Source organism: Macrobrachium rosenbergii, chromosome 40 (assembly GCF_040412425.1).
Source record: "Macrobrachium rosenbergii isolate ZJJX-2024 chromosome 40, ASM4041242v1, whole genome shotgun sequence".
NCBI classification, from domain to species: domain Eukaryota; kingdom Metazoa; phylum Arthropoda; class Malacostraca; order Decapoda; family Palaemonidae; genus Macrobrachium; species Macrobrachium rosenbergii.
The window spans coordinates 8307536-8332682 of NC_089780.1; the positions used below are offsets into that span (position 1 = coordinate 8307536).

Here is a 25147-nt window from a genome sequence, read left to right on the forward strand (position 1 = left end):
CCCGTTTTTCTTTTTCTGTAATTAAGAAAATGCTTTTTCCAAATTTATACTTTTGAGAACGGTTTACATATTCTTTATAAATCTAACTTTTAATCAATGACAGGAAAAAATTTTTTTGCAGAATTTCAAGCAAATCCAGCCTATGTTTCTTAGCAGAAAATGCGATGTTACTTCGTACTGTAAACTGTATAAACTGTAAATTGTAAAACATTCCATATTCTTTATAAATCTAACGTTTCAATCAACTTACCGATTAAATTTTTTTTTCGCTTAGGTCATAGCGATTTCAAGCAAATCCTGCCTATTTTTCTTAACTGTAAAAGTGATGATACATTACTGTAAACTGTATAAACTGTAAACTGTAAAATATTTACTTATTATAAAGTCTAACGTTACAATCAACTTCCCGGTAAAAGTAATTTTATTTTCACTCGTGTCATAGCAATTTCAATCAAATCCAGCCTAATTTTCTTAACCGAAAATGCGATGATACTCCGTACGGTAAACTGTATAAACTGTAAACTGTAAAATATCATCTTACTATATATTAAATAATCGTTTTGATAAACTCTCGGCTAGAAAACGTTACATCCCCCAAAATAAAACCACCCTTTGCAACGCTGCCTCCCCCCAAAGCGTTAGTGACCCCAGAAGCCTCTGACATTCCCCGACAAATCCAGTCATAATTTCGTAATTAGTGTATATTTCCGTGCATATTTTTCAATATACACTCGTGGATGAACAAGGTGATTATTGAGTGAATAATTAGTCAGATAAGAGGGTCAGAAAAGCTTATAAATAAGCAGATATAGAGATAAATTAGCATGGAAGCCACGGGCTTGGGCAAGTCACGCTACGTGGGACACGGAATGGCATACTGTCGTCAATAAATTAGTCAGGACTATCTCTTTAATAGTTTGTCAGGTTAACTATGATAGTTAAGGAGGGAAAATACCTTTTAATTCCCTCTAGAAAGGGAAAAATGCTTAGGTTAGGGTATTAGAAAGGACTGGGCATTAGGTACTCTCGTAAGCTTATTTTAATTCTGAGCCATTATTTAAATACTTACAATACTTATATCACTTTTTAGTACTTTATTACTTGTTTAAGTAAGGTAGAATGTAGATTGAAGGGTCACGACCCACTCAGGGGGTCCATTGGGTTTTTTTTGTCGGGGGGGGGGGTTGAGGCCCCCCACGGCCAGCTTAAACCAGTAATAAAAATCTTATGCAATTATGGGTACTTATAGTACTTTATTAATTGTTTAAGTAGGATATAATGCAGATTGAAGGGTCGCGACTTACTTTTGGGGGGGGGGTTCCAGGGGTGGGCAAGGTCAAGGGCACAGCACCTGAGGTTAGGTTAGGTAAAAGTAGGTCTGGTTAGCTCGTATTCCCTCGGCACATTTCCATTTTAATCGCTAAAATAGGATTTAATTATATAGCCTTTTTTCTAGCGCCAAATTCAATAATTAAAGGTTAATTACTGGTCGAATTATGGTCAAACTTTGTTATTAAGTTTTATGGATTACGTAGCGTAGTTTTGAGGTTTATTCAAATCTCAGTTTTATGGAAATGATGTCCTGTCGGAAAGATTGCATTTGTAATGAGACGGCGCTCGTTCGGTTTCTTTTTCCTAGCCCAGGCATTAGGCTAGGGCTATTTTTCATGATTGGACTACGACACTTTAATTTTTTGCAAAAGACATGAACTAGCCTGTATAGCATATTAGCTATTTATATCATGTGATATTTAATTCGTGTTTTTATTGCACAAACAGGAAGAGTCTAGCCTAGCCTAAAATGCACAAACCATAGAGTGAGCAGTCAAAATAATGCATCGTTCATGTCTAAAATTAATATCAATTGCAAAACTCATTAAATTATAGAATGAGTATATCAAAAGGCTACTTTCAAGGTAACCTCGAAACCTAACCCAACCTAGGGTGCTGTGTCATACCTGACCAGTGACCTTCATCTTAATGTACTCCCTGCAACCTGCGCATCCTAGATTTATCTTCTTTAACCATCTAAATATCGGAGAAGGATACACAATGATAGATATAGAATCGGGTAGTTTTATTTATTATTACTTAACGATGGCAGAACTGTCGTTAATCAAACTGTCTTCCATTCAGAATGGCTTAATTTTTTTTTTTTTTTTTCAGATGACTCATATAGGATAGTGTCACATTTCATACCACTTTATGGCAGCTAGAAGTGTTTTGTCGTTTCTTAGCTCGTGAAATTTATGTTCTGTCTTATACTTTCTTATACTATACTGTTTACAACACCTTAAGATTATCGCTTTTGCGATCTCTTAAATGAGACTGCCTTTCAATTTCATGTCAAATTTTGATATTTTAATGTGTTAGCATTGCAGTGAGCCTTTAATTATTTGGTTTAGTCCAGTGTTTTATATCCAATTTATTTTTCAGATTACAACTAGCCTCTGCAGAAGGAAATGGCTGTTTTGAAGAGCTAATGTCAGTTCCAAGTTTTCACCATTGAAGACCATCGGGTAAGTTTGTTGAAATGAGAAGTTTACAAGATCGTATGGTGGTGAGAGTTCTTGACATATAAGGTAGTTACTGACTGTTGACTGTTTGCTGTCAATGAATGGTTATTTCAAGTGTAAAGGTGACACCTAGAATGTGCTGGACCAAGTTTTAAAGACCTACTTTTATCTAACAGCCTCACAGGTTTTCTGGTTGTTGGCAATCTTTCTGACATATACTGAAGTTTTCCTGCAATAATGATTCAGTGCACAGCTCGCCAGAGCTAAATTCCGCTGACTCGTGAAAATACCCGTTGCCTTAAACACTGATTGGCTGGAAGGGCCACAGTGCATGGCTTGACTGGCTAAATTCCTTGATTCATTCATTCCATTTTTCCTATATGGCTATCACCTACATTAGGTCTTTTATGACGAAATGTCTGTTGTACCAAAGGTTTCTTGCTGTCGCCTCTTGGTATCCATAAACTGTATATTGTTTTCTGTTCACTTTATCTATCCCTTTTTTTGTGGGGGGTGGGGTTTCCTCTTCCTGCTTAACTGCATGTCTTTGGGTAGCTACAGCTTTCATCCTGAACCCAAGTGCATATTTCACATGCCAGCTTAGTAATCTGGTTAAAATGTTTTGTATTATAGTGGGAAAAAATACAGTATCTGTGAAGTGTGGCACACAGTGTGGATTTTATTGCTTTCATGACAAAATGAAGAATAATACGTAAACGTTAACTTCCCAGTTGTGTTGTATTTTTGTTTTGTGTCAGTCACGATAGAAAAATTGTGGTGAATAATTCTCTTATAATCTTAGTCATTTTCTTCATGCCAAATCTCTTTCAACAGATTGATACAGTGAGGCTGGAAGCAGCTCATTATAATCTAAGTGTGAAGAGGATTCGAACTGGAAAAGATAGGAAAACAAAGGGAATTACTGTTAATATAGGTATTTCGATTGATTTTCCAAGTTTAGTTCATAAAGCATGGATGGTAAGAGGAAGAGGAAGAAGTATAAATGTCCGGAGTGTGACTACCAGGGAGGAACGTCCGACATACGGAAGCATATCACTATCCACTCTGGCGAGATGCCTTACAGCTGCGGTGTTTGCAGGAAGAAGTTCCGACTGATAAGCAATTGCAGGAGACATGAATTAATTCATTCTGGTATCAAATTTGAATGCACCATTTGCCTTGCTAAATTCAGTGACAAACAAACTCTTCAAAAACACAAGCGCTTTCACACTGGGGTGGGTTTGCTAACGTGTTCTTACTGTCAGAAAAAGTTTGTACAGAAAGGGGCTTTAAGGGATCACATACTGACTCACACTCGGGAGAAACTCTTCAAATGTCCAACTTGTGATGAAGCTTTCGCAGAGAACAGCCAACTGAGAGGGCATATGAAAGTCCATGGGAATGCATTCACATGTGGCTTTTGCAACAAAGTGTTCACCAGAGTGGATTCACTGCAGAAACACAGAGCAAGGCACCTCAAGGGTGCATTTGCTAGGGAGAAAGTAGAGTGCCCCGTTTGCCATAAAAAAATTGTCGGCAAGGATGGCCTGCGTCGGCACATGCGAATTCATACGGGAGAAAAACCTTACCAGTGTGAAAATTGTGACGAAGCATTTCGATTTAGGAACCAGCTGGATTCTCATATGTATGTGCATTCAGGAGGAAGTTCATTTTCCTGTAAGGCTTGCAATAAGCAATTTAAACTCAGAAAATCTCTTTTGGTTCATATGAAGCAGCACTCGCCAAACAAAAATATATTCAAGTGTTTGTTTTGCGACAAGGAGTATTTCGAGAGGAACAACATCATACGCCATGTTAGAACTAGACACGCTTTCTCAGAATCTGAAATAGGTCATCGTGACACGGAGGAAGCATTCCAGTGCAGAGTTTGCAAAGAGTCTTTTCCCAGTGAAAAGTCCTGCATATGTCATGAAATTTGTGTTCATAGTTTTATCGAACCGTCAAGAGAACATGGTGGTAACACTGCAGACTGTAATAACAGTGAAATAAAAGATATAACAGATATGAAGGAATCTGTTGCCGATCCCGAAAAAGAGTCTAACCTCGTTCTCAACAAACAGAGCTCGAAACGCCACAAGGAAAACCGTTACCAGTGTGAGAACTGCGGCAAAGTGTTTAGGTACAAGACGGAACTTGATGCTCATAGTTACACACACTTGGAAGGAAAACCATTCACCTGTGAGGAATGTGGTAAACAGTTTAAATGCAGGAAAACCCACAAGATGCATGTGAAACAGCACTCGCCAGATAAAGACATTTATAAGTGTCCATTCTGTGATAGGCAGTCCTCCCGGAAAAGGAATGTGGTACATCACGTAAGAGTCGAACATTCCCACATTGAATTTGAGTTAGACTCTCACGACTCTGGGGAAGTATTTGAATGCAATGTCTGCAGGGCATCTTTTTCGAATAGGAAGTCTTGTGTATGTCATGAAATTTGTGTGCATAGTTATATTGAACCATCCAGGGAGAATGTTTGTGCTAGTGAGGGAGAGCGTAATAAGGAGGAAACAGAGTCTGTAGCGGGCGTGAGTAAATTCGTTTTAAATCCGGAAAGAGAAGAGGAAAGTGTTGGTCATGTTTCAGACATCGTATATGTTGATGATAAATTGGGAGATAATAGCTCAAGTGAGGATATCTCGGATACGGAAGACCAGTATGCTCAAGAATGTGAGACTAATGAAATTGAGGACCCATTATCCAAGTTAGATGTCGTTCCTAAAGTTGAGATTGTTGTAAAAGAGGAAGAGGATTCCAGCGTAAGAGACGAAGGTTACTTCGTACAAATAAAGGAGGAAGTTGAAGAAGTTACTGGAAATTTGGACACTTCCTTGTGATTTGGTAACTTGTGTATCTTTGGGACTGTTTTGATAATACCAAATACTTTTTCTGGCACTGTAATTTAAGGTTAGTTTTTCTCAGGCTGATAACATGAAAAATATATCTATGTTGGTTTTCTTAGAATGGGAAGGATAATTATTTTGAATGATTAAAATCCTTTTGTATTTAACTCTTTTGATGTCAATTCAGGCCGTTCTCCAGTTACTGCTGAACTGATACTAAGTCTGTCTTCGTAGGATATTTATTTCTTGGCAGAAGTAAATTTAATTTTTGTTTTAACCATATTGAAAATTCTTTTTGGAGAGCTATGTCTTACATTGTCATATTTATTAAAAAACGTTTACAAGGCCTGTAGTATTTAAGATTGTTTATAACATTTTTAAATATTACTACTGAATTTTATACTGATTCTTGATGCATTTTTCATGTTAAACTACCAAGTTAAGTACCTGTGGTATAAAAAGGAGAATGCTGATTGTTAGATTTTTTTTGCCCAAACTTTAAAAGACATGACCAGTATTGCTCAAAAAGATTTGTAAGCACAGCCTACCCCTCAACATGAATTTTTCCTTCTGTTTCCCATACTTGATTATGTCGATTACAGCACTGTAATCCAAGTAATGTAATGCTTTTTGCTGTAACTTTTTCTCCTCTGTGATATGAGCATATTTGTAGTGCTGGACTTGGGTGAAAGATGAAGCGCAGGAAAGACTTGAGGGCCAGAATTTCACAGAACCCTTTGCGTCACAAGACGTTGAATATATGTTGTAGGACATACAGTACTTTTATGTTTTCTATCAACTTTAGAATCATCTATTTACATATATAACCTAATCATGTAAACCTCATTTTATTTTCTGGGATACAGTATATGGAATGAATGAATTTATGAAATTGTCTTTGATTGGAGGTTAATAGGCATAATAGTAATATGTTCTCAATTTATGTTTGTCATGAATGTTTAGAAGTATGGTAACTCAAACCTTTTGTATAAACACATGTACGAAAGGGTTTGCACTTCACCCTCTTACAAATGGTTTTGTATACTTGCAAAAAAATGTAATTATGACTTGAATTTATATAAATTTTAGAATCGAGACCATCCCAAGGTTACATTTTATTATCCTTCAGATCATCTGAATTATGAAACTCACTCAATTATATTGTAAAAAATTATTATGCCCAGATGTTTCTATGCAAAGTGACCCTATTAAGATACAGTAATTGGTTTGCAAAACGTGGTGCTAAAGGCCTGTATGTTTGGGCTAGTTTCCGTGGTAAGACTGATACTTTAATTTCTCGCAAAACACATTAACACTGTGAGATATTACCTGTTTATCTGACTACCTACTTAGACTGCCTTGTTTCCTGTGTTATAAGCCAAGTTAGTTGTACAAAACAGGGTGGGTCTAGCCTAAACTTAAATGTATAACCTTGCAGTGAGCAGTTGGAATAATAGATTGTTCTTGTCTGAAATTGGCGTCAATCATAAAACACGTTACAATATAAGAAACAAAGGTGTCGCAAGGCCAGTTTAGAAAGGGTTATCCTAACCTAACCTTGGGCAATGGGTCCTACCTGACCAGTGGCCTTCTACCAGTGCATCCTAGCCTTATCTTCTCCAACTTACAGCTGGGGCTACGCTGTTACAGATGTTGAATCTTGTGGTTTTATTCGTTGTTACTTAAGTGAATCCCAAACAGTCTAAAAGAACTGTAAGGAAACCTAAAAGATGTACCATAATGTATATAGTAACAAACAGAGTACCGAGTTATAGACTCCACATCTCGGCATGAATGACTCGGTTGTCACGATGCCAGATAACTCAAAATCATTCAATCATTCATTCACACTACTTACAAACAAGTTATGTCCCTGATGGCCGTTTGTATGCTGAATTATTTGTAAGTTGGTCACTGAACTCTTCATGCCTGTTTAAATACAGTATGATATAAAGTCAATACAGTAATGTAAATTTTTTCATCCTAAAACACAATACACTGTACATACAATACTGTTTGTGCAGAATATACGCGCAAAACAAAATTTGAACTTACGGGTGGCGAAGGGGAGCGGTCTGAACACAATTTTAATTTGCGATCCTGTTTGTTTGTATCTGAATTTTTGTAAGTTGAAGGTTCATAAGTAGGGTGGTGTCTGTAGGTATTTGATAATCAGTTTTATTTGGCCGAGAAGGAAAAATATTACAGTGGCAGTCGCCAGGTTGCGTCGGACTCGACTTACGTCGTTCCGATCTTATGGTGCTTTTAAAATGTATTCATAAAAAAATCGGTTCATGGTCACAGCGGATGTTCCAAAGTTCGTCGTTTCAGTCGTACAGCCCCGTAAGCGACGAAAGACTGGAACTAGTTTCTGAGCATGCATGTGACCTAACATTGACCCACTGTGGGTTGCTCACGCGGTGTAGCAACACCAAACAAAGCCTCATTTGCATGTTTGCATGTTCATCACTTTTTTTCTTTTATAAATTTTTTAATACCAGGCAGTCCCTGGTTATCGGCGATCTGGTTTTACAGGGACTGCCTGTAGTATGTAGTTTTAAAAATAATATGAAATACAGTATAAAAAATATGTATGTACTCTACTACCAACTTAAGTAAAATAAGCAGTTTGAGAATTGGATGTCTTTGTGTTCCTGCCATTAGCCATTGGAGAGCTGACTAAACTCCGTCGCATTCAGCAATGCTATTTGTCAGGAGAACTTGGGCCATGATTTCCTGAATCACTTGGCAATATGAGTGAACAATGAACGTAAACTTAACCTTCCTTTCAATCATCTTTCTCTCAGCGCCAAAGTGTTTTCTAACTTTTTTCTTCCTCCTCATCCTAACCATCATTCACTCATCAGTATCATCCTTACTTACAACGTTCCTTTTCAGTACTATATTAGATTGCTAATGGGCTTCCTCCATCCTAAAAATCTTTTGTCTTGTAAAGTTTCTACCAATTCTCATCTGTTACCTAGGCTTCGACTGAAGGTTAATCTTTCTTCTCGCCTGTTCCAGAAGTCATCTGTTGAACCATCTCCCATTCAGAATGATTTTAAATGATTTTTGTTTATACTTTTCTTCCAGATACTCATCAACATATTATCTACCTTTCACATTACTATATAACAGCTGGAGACATCTTGTTCTTTCATAGACGGTACTATTTACGATAGCCTGAGATGGTGATTGCTATAATATCCTAAATGAGATTTCCTTTCAGTTTGTGACGTTTACAATTTCGGTGTGTTAAGCATTGCAGTTCAGCATTTTACTTCCTGTTCTTTTTTTCATTTCAGATTACTACAACAGATAAATACTGCAGATTTTGAGGAGCTGAAGATTGTTCCAAGTTTCTCCAACCGAAGACCATGAGGTGAGTTTGCATCTGATCTCAATGAAATGAGAGTTACATTTGTCATCAGTTCCATGATGGTGATAGTACTTGACATCATGGCCAGTTTATAATTGTTAGCTCTTTACTATCAAGGAATTGTTATTTCTAGTGTAAAGCAACACCTAGAATGTGCTGGACCTTGTGTAGAAATATCTCCAGCAATCCAATAACTTTTCCCTAGCTGTAGGCAATCTTTTAAAGTAGTATTGTTTCTCTACAATTATGATTCAGCGTGCAGCTCAATAGACCTGAATTACATTTGCTGATGGAAATACGTATTACCTTTTAATTATCGAAGTTGGTTTTTCTCATGCAGATTCTTTTCCGACAGATTGACACAGTGAGGGTGAAAGCAGCTCTCTATGAACTTAGTGTGAAGAGGAATCAGAACTGGAAAAGACAGAAAAGAAAGAGAATTAATGTAGGTATTTCAGATTTGTTGTCCATGTTTAATTTTTTTTTAAGTATGGATGATAAGAGGAAGAGGAAGACACATAAATGTCCAGAGTGTGACTATCGGGGGAGAGCTGCCGACTTACGGAAGCATCTCACCATTCACACCGGTGAGAGGCCTTACAGTTGCAGCGTTTGCGGAAAAACCTTTCGGCAGATAAGCAATTGCAAGAGGCACGAAATACTTCATACTGGTATTAAATTTGAGTGCACCATTTGCCTTGCTAAATTCAGCGATAAGACCACTCTTCAAAAACACAAGCGCTTTCACACTGGGGTGGGTTTGCTGACGTGCTCTTATTGTCAGAAGAAGTTCGTACAGAAAGGGGCTCTAAGAAAACACGTCCTGTCTCACACTCACGAGAAACCCTTCAAATGTCCATCTTGTGATAAAGCTTTTGCAAAGAATGGTCAGCTGAGGCGACATATTCAGATCCATGATAATACTTTTACTTGTGACTTTTGTTACAAAATATTCGTGGGGATGAAGACATTTCAGACGCACCGAGCGCAACATTTGAAGGGGGCACTTGTTAGAAAAAAAGTAGAATGCATCACAAAGAAAGTAGAATGCCCCGTTTGCCATAAAAAACTCGCTAGCAAGGAAGGTTTGAAACGCCACATGTGGATTCATTCAGGAGAAAAACCTTTCCACTGTGAAAATTGTGATAAAACATTTCGATGCAGAGCGCAGCTAGAGTCTCATAAGAGCGTCCATTTAGGAGGAAATCCAATGTACTGTAAGGAATGTGATAAGAAATTTAAAGACACTAAGTATTTTAGGATTCATATGAAGAAGCACTCCCCAAATAAAGAGGTCTTCAAGTGTGCTTTCTGTGATAAGCAGTCCTTTGAGAAACCGACCATAGTACGCCACGTGAGAACTAAGCACTCCCACATTGAGTTTGAATTAGATCCTCACGACTCGGAGGACATATTTGAATGCAGTATCTGCAAAGCATCTTTTTCGAATAGAAAATCCTGTATATGTCATGAAATTTGTGTTCATAGGTATATTAAACCAACGAGAGAGGCAGATTGTAAAAATGAGGAAACAAAGTCTGTACCAGGTGTGAATGAATTCATTTTCAATCCAGAAAGAGACGAGGAGGGTGTTAGCCATGTTTCGGATATTGTGTACGTTGATGATGCGTTAGGAGGTAATAGTCTGAATGAGGATATCTCAGATACGGATGAGCGGTATGCTTCAGAATATGAGGCCAATGAAATTGAGGACCCATTATCAAGGTTAGATGTCAAGCCTAAAGTTGAGGCTGTCGTAAAAGAGGAAGAGGATTCCAGTGTAAGAGACGAAGGTTACTTCGTACAAGTTAAGGAGGAAATTGAAGAATCCACAGAAAATATAGTCCCTCCCTTGTGATGTGTCAAGCCTGTCTTCGTAGGCTAGTCAGTTCTTGGCAGAAGTAAATTTACTCCATATTTCAACTGCTATGTTTTGTATTTTTCTGTACAGTATATTGAGGTTTTAACAAGGGTTGCTGTGTGTTAGAGCGCTTATGATTTTTCAAGATATTTGATTTTATACCAATTCTTGATGGATTTTTTTGTGTCAAACTGCTAAGTTGAGTATCTGTAGTGTCAAAAAAGGAAGACTGATTGTCATATATTTTAAATTTTTTTTCCCAAACTATTTCAAAGACACCATCAGTATTATTGAAAGAGATTTGTAAGAGGCATTTGGGTGACTGCCCTTTGCTCAACATGAATTTTTCCTGCTGTTTCTTATACTTGATTTATATGGATTACAGCACTGCAATCCACTTAGTGTAATGCTGTTTGCTGTAACTTTTTATCTTGTGTAATTTGAACATATTTTCGATGCTGGAAATGGGTGGAAGATGAAACTTAGGAAATACATGAAGGGTGAAATTTCACAGAGGCCCTTTTGTCACACAACGTTGGAGTTGATGACGACGGTTGTTCTTTTGAGATTAAAATTTTTACCCGGTATTATTTTTTTGGGTTTCAACTTGGTATACTTACCCTGCATGGTTTTTATGTCATGCTCATGAGTGACGTAAATTCTCACAGATTACCTTAGCCATCCTCGCATTACAGATATTAAAGCCGTCGTTCTTACGTCCTGTACTCTTGTGTAGTATTGACTTCATTGTACAGCCACAGTTTTTGAGAAACGAGAATCAGAAATGAAAACTTGACACAGCTTAAAAGTTCAGAATAATGAGAGTAGCAATATTCCTGGGCCAGGATGCCTCTGCATGCATCTTTCAGCTACAGAGAGAGAGCCCTGAATTATGCAGGCACTCTGTGCCCAGCACAGTTTAAACTTACGAGGCTTTCATGCCCCTCTAAATTAAAATCTACAAACCATGCTAGTCCCAGCCTTTCTCATTTTCTCATGACAAAGTAAATTATAAACACATATACTTCAACTGCCTAACTTTTGTATTTTTGTCATACCTAAATTATGATAGAAAAATGTGTTTCCATTGTAAATATTTATAATGATGTCAGTCATTATTGTCTTCATGGAAATTCTCTCTCAACAGATTGATACAGTGAGGGCGAAAGCAGCTCTTTATAAACTTAATGTGAAGAGGAATCAGAACTGGGAAAGATAGAAAACAAAGAGAATTAACGTAGGTATTTCAAATTAGTCTTCTTGGAAGCTTGATTTTTTAAAGTATGGATGGTAAGAGGAAGAGGAAGGTCTATAAATGTCCGGAGTGTGACTACCAGGGAGGAACGTCCGACATACGGAAGCATATCACTATCCACTCAGGTGAGATGCCGTACAGCTGCAGTGTTTGCGGAAAGAAGTTCCGATTGAAGAGTAATTGCAGGAGACATGAATTCATTCATTCCGGTATCAAATTTGAATGCACCATTTGCCTTGCTAAATTCAGTGACAAACAAACTCTTCAAAAACACAATCGCATTCACACTGGGGTGGGTTTGCTAACATGTTCTTATTGTCAAAAAAAGTTTGTACAGAAAGGGGCCTTAAGGGCTCACATACTAACTCACACTCAGGAGAAACTCTTCAAATGTCCGACTTGTGACAAAGCTTTCGCAGAGAACTACCAACTGAGAGGGCATATGAAAGTCCATGAGAATGCTTTCACTTGTGGCTTTTGCAACAAAGTATTCACCAGGATGGATTCACTGCAGAAACACAGAGCAAGGCACCTCAAGGGTGCGTTTGCTCGGGAGAAAGTAGAGTGCCCTGTTTGCCATAAAAAAATCGTTGGCAAGGATGGCTTGCGGTGCCACATGCGAATTCATACGGGAGAAAAACCGTACCAGTGTGAAAATTGTGACGAAACATTTCGATTTAGGAACCAGTTAGATTCTCATATGTATGTGCATTCAGGAGGAAGTTCATTTTCCTGTAAGGCTTGCAATAAGGAATTTAAACTCAGAAAATCTCTTTTGATTCATATGAAGCAGCACAAGCCGAACAAAGAAATATTCAAGTGTTTGTTTTGTGACAAGGAGTATTTCGAGAGGAACAACATCATACGCCATGTCAGAACTAGACACGCTTTCTCAGAATCTGAAATGGGTCCTCATGACTCGGAGGAAGCATTCCAGTGCCGAGTTTGCGAAGAGTCTTTTCCCAGTGAAAAGTTCTGCAGATGCCATGAAATTTGTGTCCACAGTTTTATAGAACCATCAAGAGATAATGGTGCTAATGCTGCTGTCTGCAATAATGGTGAAATGAAGGATATGACAGACATGAGTGAATCTGTTACTGATCCTGAAAAAGATGAAAACAGCTTAAACCCAGTCCCTGACAAGTACGGCTCAAAATTTCTCAAGGCGAACCGTAACCAGTGTAAGGATTGTGGTAAAGTGTTTAGGTACAAGTCAGATCTGGATGCTCACAGTTACACGCATTTGGAAGTAAAACCATTCGCATGTGAGGCATGTGGTAAGCAGTTTAAACGCAGGAAAACCTACAGGGTACACATGAAACAGCACTCGCCAGACAAAGACATATACAAGTGTCCGTTTTGTGATAAGCAGTCCTCGCAGAAAAGGAATGTCGTACATCATGTAAGAGTTAAACATTCCCATATCGAATTTGAGTCAGATTCTAATGACTCTGAGGAAGCATATGAATGCAATGTCTGCAGAGCATCTTTTTCAAGTAGGAAGTCGTGTGTGTGTCATGAAATTTGTGTGCATAGTTATATTGAACCTTCTAGAGAGAATGTTTGTGCTAGTGAGGGAGAGCGTAATAAGGAGGAAACAGAGTCTGTAGCAGGTGTGAGTAAATTCGTTTTGAATCCAGAAAGAGAAGAGGAAAGTGTTAGTCATGTTTCAGATATCGTATATGTTGATGATAAATTGGGAGGTAATAGCTCAAGTGAGGATATCTCAGATACGGAAGACCTGTATGCTCCAGAATGTGAGACTAATGAAATTGAGGACCCATTATCCAAGTTGGATGTTGTGCCTAAAATTGAGACTGTTGTGAAAGAGGAAGAGGATTCCAGCATAAGAGAAGAAGGTTACTTCGTACAAATAAAGGAAGAAACCGAAGAAGTTACTGAAAGTATGGACGCTCCCTTGTGATATGGTAACACACGTGTCTATCTTTGGGACTGTTTTGATAACACCGAATACAGTACTTTTCTGGTACTGCAATTTAAAGTTAAATAGTTTTTCTCAGGCTAATGACATGAAAAATATATCATGTTGGTTTTCTTAGAATGTGAAGGATAATTATTTTAAATGATAAAAAGTCCTTTCTTATCATTTTTAGCTCTTCTTTTGATGTCAGTTCTTACAGCTGAACTGATACTAATTCTGATACAAGATAGTCATTTCTTGGCAGAAGTAAATTTAATTTTTATTTTAACCATATTGAACATTCTTTTTGGAAAGTTATGTCTTGTTTCATATTTATAAAATTTTTTTACAAGGGTTGTAGTGTTTTAGAGTGTTTATAACATTTTAAAATATTACAACTGAATTTTATACTGGTTCCTGATGCATTTTCCAAGTTAAACTACAAAGATAATTGCATGAGGTATATTAAGGAGAAAGCTTTTTGTTATGTAAGTTAGATTTTTTTCTTTCCAAACTTCAAAAGACATGACCAGTACTGTATTGCTCAAAAAGATTCGTAAGTGCAGCCTACCCCTCAGCATCAATTTTGCTTTCAATTTTCCATACTGTACTTGTTTATGTAGATTACAGCACTGCTCATGTACTGTAATGCATTTTACTGTAACCTTTTCTCCTCTGTGATTTGAGCATATTTTTGATGCTGGAGTTTGGTGAAAGATGAAGCACAGGATAGATACAAGGGGCGGAATTTCCCAGAGACCCTTTGCATCACAGGATATTGAATATGTTCTGAAGGACGTACAGTACTTTTATATTTTTTATCAACTTTAGAATCATGCCTGTTTACGTATATAACCTAATCATGTGAACCTCTTTATTTTCTGAGATATATGGAATGAATGAATTTATGAAATTGTCTTTGATTGGAGGTTAATAAGCGTTATAGTAATATGTTCTCAATTTATGTATATCATGAATGTTTAGAAGCACTGTTTGCCACACAAGCATGGTAACGCAAACCTTTTGTATAAACATGTACGAAAAGGTTTGCACTTCAAACTCTTACAAATGATGTTTGTATGCTTGCAAAAAAATGTAATTATGACTTGAATTTATATAAATTTTAGAACTGAGACCATCCCAAGGTTACATTTCATTATCCTTCAAATCATCCAAATTATGAAACTCACTGAATTATACTGTAAAAAATTATCATGCCCAAATGTTTCTATGCAAAGTGACCCTAATAAGGTTATTGGTTTGCAAAACGTGGTGCTAAAGGCCTGTATGATTGGGCCAGTTTCCACGGTAAGACTGTGACACTTTAACTTCTCGCAAAAGACATGACTACTGTGAGATATTAGCTGTTTATCTGACTACTTGGGCTGTCTCGTGTTATAAGCCAAGTTATTTGCACAAAACAGGATGAGTCTAGCCTAGCTAGACTAATTTGCATAACCTTGAAGTGAGCAGTTTGATTAATAGATTGTTCATGTCTAAAATCGATATCAATCATAAAACACGTTACACTATAAGAAACAAAGATGTTGCAAGACCAATTAGAAGGGGGTGTTCTAACCTAACTTATGGTACTAGGTCCTACCAGACCAGTGGCCTTCAATCAGTGCATCTAAGCCTTATCTTCTCTAATCCAATCTAACCTACACTGTACTGGAGGTACACTGAAATGCCAAACAGTCTAAAAAAGTTATAAGTAAACCTATAAGGTGTACCATAATGTATATACTGAAGTAACAAATTGAGAAACAGTTATTTGATAATCAGATTTATTTGATGTAGAAGGAAAAATATGACAGCACAGTACCGTGTTTTGAAGAATATGATTTACAATACAAGAAATATGTTTGTACCCAAATATCATCATAAGTAGAATAAGCAATTTGAAGATTGGATAACTTTGTGATCCTACCATTTGTCATTGAAGAGCTGACTAAATTCAGTCACATTCAACAATGCCATTTGTTGGCAGACCTTGGCTTCATGAATTCCTGAATCACAGGCAATGTGAGTGATCTATAAGGATAAACTTAATCTTCCTTTAAATCCTTTTTCTCTACTAATCATTCAGTCATCAGTATCATTCTTGCTTATGACTTTCCTTTACTTAACGAGATTTCTAATGAGTTTCCTCCATCCTAAAAGTTTTATCTTGTGAAGTTTCTGCCAGTTCCCTGCTCAGGTCTTCATCCATGCATTCTTTTTTTCCTCACTTTTTCAGCATAAGCCCAATCATCTGTTATCTAGGCCTCAACTGAAGATTAATCTTTCTTCTCGCCTGTTCCAGAAGTCATCTGTTGAACCATCTCTCATTCAGAATGATTTTAAATGCTTTTTGTTTGCATTTTTCTTCCAGATACTCATTAAGATATTATCCACCTTTCATATTACTGTTATAACAGCTGCAGACATCTTGTTCTTTCATAGATGGTACTACAGTACTGTACACTATTTACGATAGCTTGATATAGTGCTTGCTATAATATCCTAAATGAGATTTCCTTTCAGTCCGCGACAAAGTTTATAAGTTCGGTGTGTTAAGCATTGTGATCCAGCATTTTACTTCTTGTTCTTTTTTCATTTCAGATTACTACAACAGACAAAAACTGCAGTTTTTGAGGAGCTGAAGATAGTTCCATGTTTTTACAACTGAAGACCATGAGGTGAGTTTGCATCTGGTCTCGTTGCAATGCGAGTTACATTTGTCATCAGTTTCATGATTGTGATAGTACTTGTTATTTCTAGTATATAGCAACACCTAGAATGTGCTGGACCTTGTGTAGAAATATCTCCAGCAATCCAATAATCTTATCCCTATCTGTAGGCAATCTTTTAAAGTACTGTAGTATCGTTTCTCTATAGCTATTATTCAGCGTGCAGCTCACTTGACCTAAATTCCATTTACTGGTGGAAATACATATTACCTTTTAATTATCTGAGTCATTTTTCTCATGCAAATACTTTTCCAACAGATTGACACACTGAGGGTGAAAGCAGCTCTTTATGAACTCAGTGCGAAGAGGAATCAGAACTGGAAAAGAGAAAACAAAGAGAATTAATGTAAGTATTTCAGATTTGTGGTCCATGTTTAATTTTTTAAAGTATGCATGATAAGAGGAAGAGGACACATGAATGTCCAGAGTGTGACTAATGGGGTAGAGCAGCCGACTTACGAAAGCATCTCACCATTCACACCGGTGAGAGGCCTTACAGTTGCAGTGTTTGCGGAAACACGTTTCGTCACATGGGTAATTGCAAGACGTGAAATACTTCATACTGGTATTAAATTTGAATGCACCATTTGCCTTGCTAAATTAAGCGATAAAACCACTCTTCAAAAACACAAGCGCTTTCACACTGGGGTGGGTTGGGTTTACTTGTGCGCTCTTAAAGTCAAAGCCATTCATACAGTAAGTAGCTTTAAGAAAACACATTCTATTTATCACTAAAGATCAAGAGAAAGCCTTCAAATGTCCTTCTTGTGATAAAGGTTTTGCAAAGAAGGATCAACTAAGACGACATATTCAAAGCCATGAAAATGCTTTCACTTGTGGCTTTTTTTTATAAAGTATTCATTGGTGCAGAAAAAGTAGAATGCCCTGTTTGCCATAAAAAAAACTTGCTAACAAGGAAGGTTTGAATTGCCACTTGTGGATCCATACAGGAGAAAAACCTTTCCGTTGTGAACATTTCGATGCAGAAAACACCTAAAGTCCAATAGGTATGACCATTTAGGAGGAAATCCATTGTACTGTTAGGAATGTGATAAGGAATTTAAAAGCAAAGAGTCTTTTATGATTCATGTGGATAAACACTCCCCAGATAAAAGGATGTACTACAAGTGCTTATTTTGTGATAAACAGTACTCTCTGAAAAAGCACATAGTACGTCATGTAAGACTTATTCACTCCCATATTGAATTTGAATTAAATCCTCATAACTCGGAGGAGGTATTTGAATGTAGTGTCTGCTTCAAATAGAAAGTCCTGTCTATGTCATGAAATTTGTATCCATGGTTATATTAAACCAAGAAGAGAGAAAATTTGCAATAATGAGGCAGGTGATAAAAACATGGACACAGCCTGGAGCATATGTGAGTGAATTCATTTTAAATCTAGAAAGAGATGAAGAGAGTGTTGGCCGTGTTTGAGATATTGTATACGTTGATGATAAGTTAAGAGACAATAGTTAGAATGAGGATATCTCAGATACAGAGGACCCATTATCCAGGTTAGGTGTTGAGCCTAAACTTGAGACTTGTAAAAGAGGAAGAAGATTCCAGTATAAGATGAAGATTACTGTACATCGTGCAAGTAAAGGAGGAAATTGAAGAAGACACAGAAAATATAGACCCTCCCTTGTGATATGTTAAGTCTGTCTTCATAGACTAGCCAATTCTAGGCAGAAGTAAATTTGCTTCACATTTCAACCATAATGAAGATTCTTTTTGGAAACCTATGTTTTGTTTTTCTGTATATTGAGGCTTTAAAAAGAATTGTAGAGAGTTTATAATGTTTGAAAAATATTACTAGATTATATACCAATTCTTGATGCACTTTTCATGTTAAAGTGCTAAGTTAAGTACCTTTAGTGTTGAAAGGGGAAGACTGATTGTCATATATTTTAAGTTTTATTCCCAAATTGTTTCCATTACACTATCAGCATTGCTTTAAAAGATTTGTTAATGGTAATTGGGTAAGTGGCATTTGCTTGTTGCTCAACATGATTACTGTATTTTCCTGCTGTTCCCTATACTTGATATTAGATTACAGATCTGTAACCCCCCATGTACTGTAATGCTGTTTACTTTTAATCTTGTGTAATTTGAACATGTTTTTCATGCTGGAGATGATTGGAAGATGAAGTTCAGGAGAGACATGAAGGGTGGAATTTCACAGAGGCCCTTTGCTTCCACGACTTTGGAATTGTTGACAACTGTGGTTCCTTTTAGGTTAAAATTTTTGGATGGAGAAAACCCAGTATTCTTTATTTGGTTTGGTCTTCGTATGCTTATTGTGCATGAGTTTCATATGTCATGCTTACAAGTGACATATATTCTCACAAAATGTGTAGGACAAGTAACCCTTCATGCATGACAATATTACACCCATCATTCTTTTGGTTCATAAGCTTCTGCATGTACAGGCAGTCCCCAAATTAAGAAGGGGGTTCCTTTCCTATGCTGCGTCATGAGCCGAGAATCGTCGTAAGCCAAAAAATCGTAGAAAATCATAAAAAATCCTGAGAAAACCGTACTTTTAATGCTTTGGGTGTATTGAAAATGATGTAAACTGTATTTTTATTGACTTTTTCATAAAAAAAACTCCAAATTTTTATTATTCTGCCGTTTTGTAGCCATATTTCTTCCATCGGATTGGCGTTGTAAGCGTTGTAACCCCAGAACATGCATCGTAAACCAGCCAATAATTTCTGATGAATATGTTTTAAAAGCGTCGTAACCTCAGAACGTCGTAAGCTGGACCTGTCGTAACCTGGGGACTACCTGTACTTGACTATTGTAAGTTTAGAAAACAAGAATTGAAAATAAAAACGTAATGCAATTTTAGAGTTCAGAAAAATGACATAAACAATCTTTACAGACCAGGATGCTTCTGCATATGAATCTTACAGTTGCAGAGCGGCCCCAAAAGTCTGAAGCCACTCTGTGTCCAGCACAGTTTAAACTTTGGAGGTTTTCATGCTGCCTCTGAATTGAAATCTGCAAACCATGCTGGTCCCAGCCTTTCTCATTTTCTCATGACAAAATCAATTATAGATATATATTTCAACTGCCCTATCTTTGTTGTATTTTTGTCATTACTAAGTTATGATAGAAAAATGTTTGTTTCCATCTACTGTAAATCCATAAATGTGAATGTAAGTAAAGTTGCAAATATGTATGTATATAATCTTGTGCTATATAGAAATCCGAACCACTTGACCAGTAATCTAGACAAAATTTTGCATGTGGCCCTCATTTGACCCAAGGAAGGTTTTCACATAGGTTTCAAACACAAACCCCCACCCTCTGGGGTACAGGCAGTCCCGGTTATCAGCGGGGTTCCGTTCTTAGGGTGTGATGATAACTGAAAATCACTGCTACTGTAACTGAAAATCGGCGATTTTCTGTGCTTTTTCGGAGCTTATTGGCGCCGATTTTCGGTTATCAGCGCCTCTGTCAGGTATGCATCGGCGCCAATACCCAATTATCGGCACTGATAAGCGGAAATCAGCGATTTTCAGCGCCGAAAATTGCTGATTTTCGTCGCTAAACAGGCGCCGTAAAACCGGATCGCCATTAACCAAGCCCGCTGTTAACCGGGGACTGCCTGTACCTTGTGTACTGCGGGTCCTAACAAAGTGTGGGAAGGAACGGCTCCACAAAAAATTTCATAAGACAAAAGTTGCTCAATGGGGTGGGTTTGTTATGCAAAATTTTTGTTGCAGCCCCATAGGCCCCCAGGGTACCTCTGAGCGACCCCCCCCCCTTGAGAAGAGGTGGCACCTTTACTTACTTATTCGTCATGAAGAATGATTTTTTATGGATAAAATAGATGCATGCAGACCCCAGTTATCGGCTGGGGTTCCATTCCGACAGCATGACAATAAGCGAAAATCGCCGATAACTGAAACGTCACTTATCGGCGCCGATAACCAGAGATCGGTACCTCTGTTAGGTATGTATTGGTGCCAGTACCCGATTATTGGTGCCGATAAGCGGAAATCGGCAAGTTTCGGCGCCGAAAATTGCTGATTTTCATCACTAGACAAGGACCATAAAACCTGATTGCCGATAACCGAGCCTGCTGATAACCGGGGGACTGCCCGTAATCAGATTTAACCTTTATTTCTACTTTTGACAATCCCTGGGTCGAAATGGCGATGCCCAATAATTCAGATGTCTTTTAGAAAGTACCTGATCATTTAAATGCAAAAATAAAAATTATTTGTAAACCTTAAAATAACAATGATCCAATTATCTTTTAGAAAATATGCCACCAAAGAAACGGCCTTCCTTTGGGCGAAAGACTTCGTCAGCCAAAAGGAATGCAGCCTACAGGGCGGCAGAAACACCAGACCAGAGGAAGGCCAGGCTGAAAGACCAAAGGGCAAGAGTTGCTGCATCGAGAGCAGCGGAAACACTGGAGCAGAGGAAGGCCAGACTGGAGGATATGAGGATGAGAGCAGCTGCGTCCAGAGCAGCTTTACGTCGCCTGTTCCAGGGTCAGAACTCCCAAAAATCTCTTCGTTCTTGCGATGGTAATGAGGAGGAAACAGAACCTGTGGAATATGTGAGTGCATTAATTTTGTATCCAGAAGATGATGAGAGTGTTAGCCATGTTTCAGACATTGTGTATGTCGACGATCAATCAGGAGAAAATAGACTGAATGAGGATATCTCAGATACGGAGGAGCACTATGCTTCAGAATGTGAAGCTAATGAAGTAGAGGACCCATTATCCAAGTTAGATGTCAAGCACAAAGTTGAGCCGAAAATTGGGACTGTTGTAAAGGAGGAAGAAGATTCCAGTATAAGAGATGAAGATTGCTTCGTAGAAGTAAAGGAGGAAATTGAAGAAGCCGCTGAAAATATGGACCCTCCCTTGTGATGTGTTAAATCTGATTCTAGGCAGAAGTAAATTACTTCACATTTCAGCCATAATGAAAATTCTTTTTGGAAACCTATATTTTGTATTTTCTGTATGTATTGAGGCTTTAACAAGGGTTGTAGAGAGTTTATAATATTTGCAAATATTATTACTAGATTATATTCCAGTTCATGATGCATTTTTCGTGTTAAACTGTTAAGCTAAGTACAGCATCTGTAGTGTTGAAAAGGGAAGACTGATTGTCATATATTTTAAATTTTGTTCCCAAATTGTTTCCAAGACACTACTGTATCAGCTCTGCCAACATGATTTTTTCGTGCTGTTTCCTATACTTGATATTAGATTACAGCACTGTAATCCATGTACTGGAATGTTGTTTACTTTTAATCTTGTGTAATTTGAACCTATTTTTCATGCTGGAGATGATTGGAAGATGAACCTCCAGAGAATCATGAAAGGTGGAAATTCACAGAGGCCCTTTGCTTCTCACGACTTTGAAATTGTCGGCAACTGTGCTTCTTTTGAGGTTAAGAATTTGGGATGTAGAAAACCCAGTGTTCTTTATTTGGTTTGATCTTGGTATGCTGATCCTGCATGAATTTCGTATACCATGCTTACAAGTGACATAAATTCTCACAAAATGCATAGGACAAGTAGCCTTCTTGTATTACAAATATTACAGCCATTTTCTTTGGGCTCATAAGTGTCTGTGTTGACTTGAGTGTACCATCATAAGTTTAGGAAACCAAGAGTTAAAAATAAAACTTAACACAAATTCAGTGTTCAGACTGATGAGATTCACAATATTCACAGTCCAGGATGCCTCAGCATGAATCTTTCAGCTACAAAGAGAATCCCAGAATTGTGCAGCCACTCTGTGTCCTCTGAATTGAAATCTACAAACTGTGCTGGCCCCAGCCTTTTTCATTTTCTTATGAAAAAATCAGTTACAGTATAAATATACACTTCCACTGCCTAACTTTGTTGTATTATTGTCATACCTAAATTATGATAGAAAACTGTTTTCATCTATATCCGTAAATGTGAATGCAACTAAACTTGTAAATTTGTATATATGTAAACTTGTGTTCTGTAGAAATTCAAACTGCTTGACCAATCTAGACAAAGTTTTGCATTTGGCCCTCATGTGACCTAAGGAAGGTTTTCGCGTAGGTTTCAAACCCGTACCCCTGCCCTCTGGGATACTTTATTTACTGCTGGTTACTCAGTGGGGTGAGTTTGTTTTGCAAAATTTTTATTACAACCCTTTAGTCCCCCAGGGTTCCTCTAGGCAGCCCCCCTTGAGAAGAGGCGTCCCTTTTATTTACTTATTCGTCATGAAGAATTATTTTTATGGATGAAATAGGTAATCTTATTTAACCTTTATTTTACTTATACAGTATGACAATCCGGGGTCGAAATGGCGATGCCCGATAACGCAGTTGTCTTTTAGAAAATACCTGCGCATTTAAATGCAAAAAATAAAAGTTATTTGTAAACCTTACAATAACAATGATCCAATTATCTTTTAGAAAATATGCCACCAAAGAAACGGCATTGCATTGGGGCAAAGACTTCAGGAGCCAGAAGGATGGCGGCCTACAGGGCGGCAGAAACATCAGATCAGAGGAAGGCCAGGCTGGAAGAACAAAGGGCAAGAAATGCTGCATCGAGAGCAGCGGAAACACTGGAGCAGAGGAAGACCAGGCTGGAAAACAATAGGATGAGAGCAGCTTTGCGTCGCCTGTTCCAGGGTCGGAGCTCCAAAAAGTCTCTTCGCTCTTGTGATCGTAATAAGGAGGAAACAGAGTCTGTAGCAGGTGCGAGTGAACTCGTTTTAAATCGTTCTGATGACCGTAATAAGGAGGAAACGGGATCTGTAGCAGGTGCGAGTGAATTCGTTTCAGGTCCAGAAAGAGGTGAGAAGAGTGTTAGGCATGTTTCAGATATTGTATACGTTGTTTCAGATATTGTGTATGTTGTAGATGAATTGGGAGACAATAGTTTGAATGAGGATACCTCAGATACTGAGAAGCAGCATGGCACAGAATGTAATGCTAAAGAAACTGAGGACCCATTATCCAGGTTAGATGTCAAGCCTAATGTTGAGACTGTTGTAAAAGAGGAAGAGGATTCCAGTGCAAGAGATGAAGATGACTTCGTACAAGTAAAGGAGGAAATTGAAGAAGCCCCTGGAAATATGCACCCTCCCTTGTGATATGTTAAGTGTGTCTTCATAGGCTAGCCAATTCTAGGCAGAAGTAAATTTACTTCACATTTCAACCATACTGAAAATTTTTTTTGTAAAACTATGTTTTGTATTTTTCTGTATACTGTATTGAAGTTTTAACAAGGCTTGTAGAGAGTTTATAATATTTGAAAATATTATTACTATAGATTATATACCAGTCCTTGATGCATTTTTCATGTTAAACTGCCAAGTTTAACCTGTAGTGTTGAAAGGGGAAGATTGATTGTCATGTATTTTAAGTTTTATTCCCAAATTGTTTCCAAGACAGTATCAGCATTGCTTGCAAAGATTTGTTAATGGCATTTGGGTAATTGGTATTTGCCTGTTGCTCAACATGATTTTTGCCTGTCGTTTCCTATACTGTACTTGATTGTTAGATTACAGTAGTGTAATCCATGTACTGTTATGTTGTTTACTTTTAATCTTGTGTAATTTGAACATATTTTTGATGCTGGAGATGATTGGAAGAAGCTTAGGAGAGACATGAACGGGTGGAATTTCACAGAGGCCCTATACATCACACGACTTTGGAATTGTTGGCAATGTAGAAAACCCAGTATTTTGTACAGTATTTGGTTTGGTCTTGGTATGCTTATCCTGCATGAATTTCATATATCATGCTTACGAGTGAAATAAATTCTCACAGAATCCACAGGACAAGTAGCCCTTCTTGCATGACAAATATTACAGCCATCATTCTTGTGGCTCATAAGCTACAAAGAGAGTCCCTAAATTTTGCAGCCACTCTGTGTCCAGCACAGTTTAAACTTCAGAGACTTTCATGCGTCCTCTGAATTGAAATCTACAAACTGTGCTGGTCTCACCCATTCTCATTTTCTTATGTCAAAATTAATTACAGTATAAATATATACTTCAACTGCCTAACTTTGTTGTATTATTGTCATACCTAAATTATGATAGAAAACTGTTTCCATCTATATCTGTATATGTGAATGTAACTAAATTTGTGTAATGTAAACGTGTTCTATAGAAATCCGAACTGCTTGACCGATCTAGACAAAATTTTGCAAGTGGCCCTCAGTTGACCCAAGGGAGGTTTTCGCGTAGGTTTCAAACCCGTACCACTGCCCTCTGGGATACCTTATTTACTGCGGTTCCCGGCAAAGTGTGGGAAGGAGCGGCTCTATAGAAATTTCATAAGACAAAAGTTGCTCATTGGGGTGGGTTTGATATGCAAAGTTTTTATCTCAATCCCCGTAATCCCCCGGGGTCCTCTGGGCAGCCCCCTTGAAAGGGGCATCCCCTTTATTTACTTATTCGTCATGAAGAATTATTTTTTATGGATAAAATAGTTAATGTTATTTAACTCTGTTTTACTTTTTACAATCCCGGGCTCGAAATGGCGATGCCCAATAATCCAGTTGCCTTTTAGAAAATACCAGCACATTTAAATGCAAAAATAAAAATTATTTGTAAACCTTCAAATTACAATGATCCAATTATCTTTTAGA

General features: G+C 37.6%; 2 protein-coding genes across 5 annotated transcripts; both read left to right on the plus strand.

The window, feature by feature from the left end:
• The first annotated feature begins 617 nt into the window (after positions 1-617).
• On the plus strand, positions 618-24560 carry LOC136826103 (zinc finger protein 431-like). Of its 4 annotated transcripts, XM_067083077.1 has the most exons (8): positions 618-746; positions 2437-2519; positions 8686-8762; positions 9115-9204; positions 16401-16477; positions 16787-16874; positions 20802-21106; positions 22957-24560. In XM_067083077.1, the coding sequence occupies exon 8, from the start codon at positions 22962-22964 to the stop codon at positions 23640-23642; it is 681 nt and encodes a 226-aa protein (XP_066939178.1). In that variant the 5' UTR covers positions 618-746; positions 2437-2519; positions 8686-8762; positions 9115-9204; positions 16401-16477; positions 16787-16874; positions 20802-21106; positions 22957-22961; the 3' UTR covers positions 23643-24560. The 4 variants fall into 4 exon arrangements, with proteins under 4 accessions (XP_066939178.1, XP_066939179.1, XP_066939176.1 ...); XM_067083078.1 differs by lacking the exon at positions 20802-21106; XM_067083075.1 differs by lacking the exons at positions 16401-16477; positions 16787-16874; positions 20802-21106; positions 22957-24560 and adding an exon at positions 11768-14931.
• Positions 9250-10617, plus strand: LOC136826009 (gastrula zinc finger protein XlCGF57.1-like). Its single transcript, XM_067082868.1, has one exon. The coding sequence runs from the start codon at positions 9250-9252 to the stop codon at positions 10615-10617; it is 1368 nt and encodes a 455-aa protein (XP_066938969.1).
• Positions 24561-25147: the final 587 nt, after the last annotated feature.

Excerpts from the sequence above, each read along its gene's own strand:
- LOC136826009 (XM_067082868.1), top strand. The coding sequence starts at position 9,250 with ATGGATGATAAGAGGAAGAGGAAGACACATAAATGTCCAGAGTGTGAC.
- LOC136826103 (XM_067083075.1), top strand. The coding sequence starts at position 11,904 with ATGGATGGTAAGAGGAAGAGGAAGGTCTATAAATGTCCGGAGTGTGAC.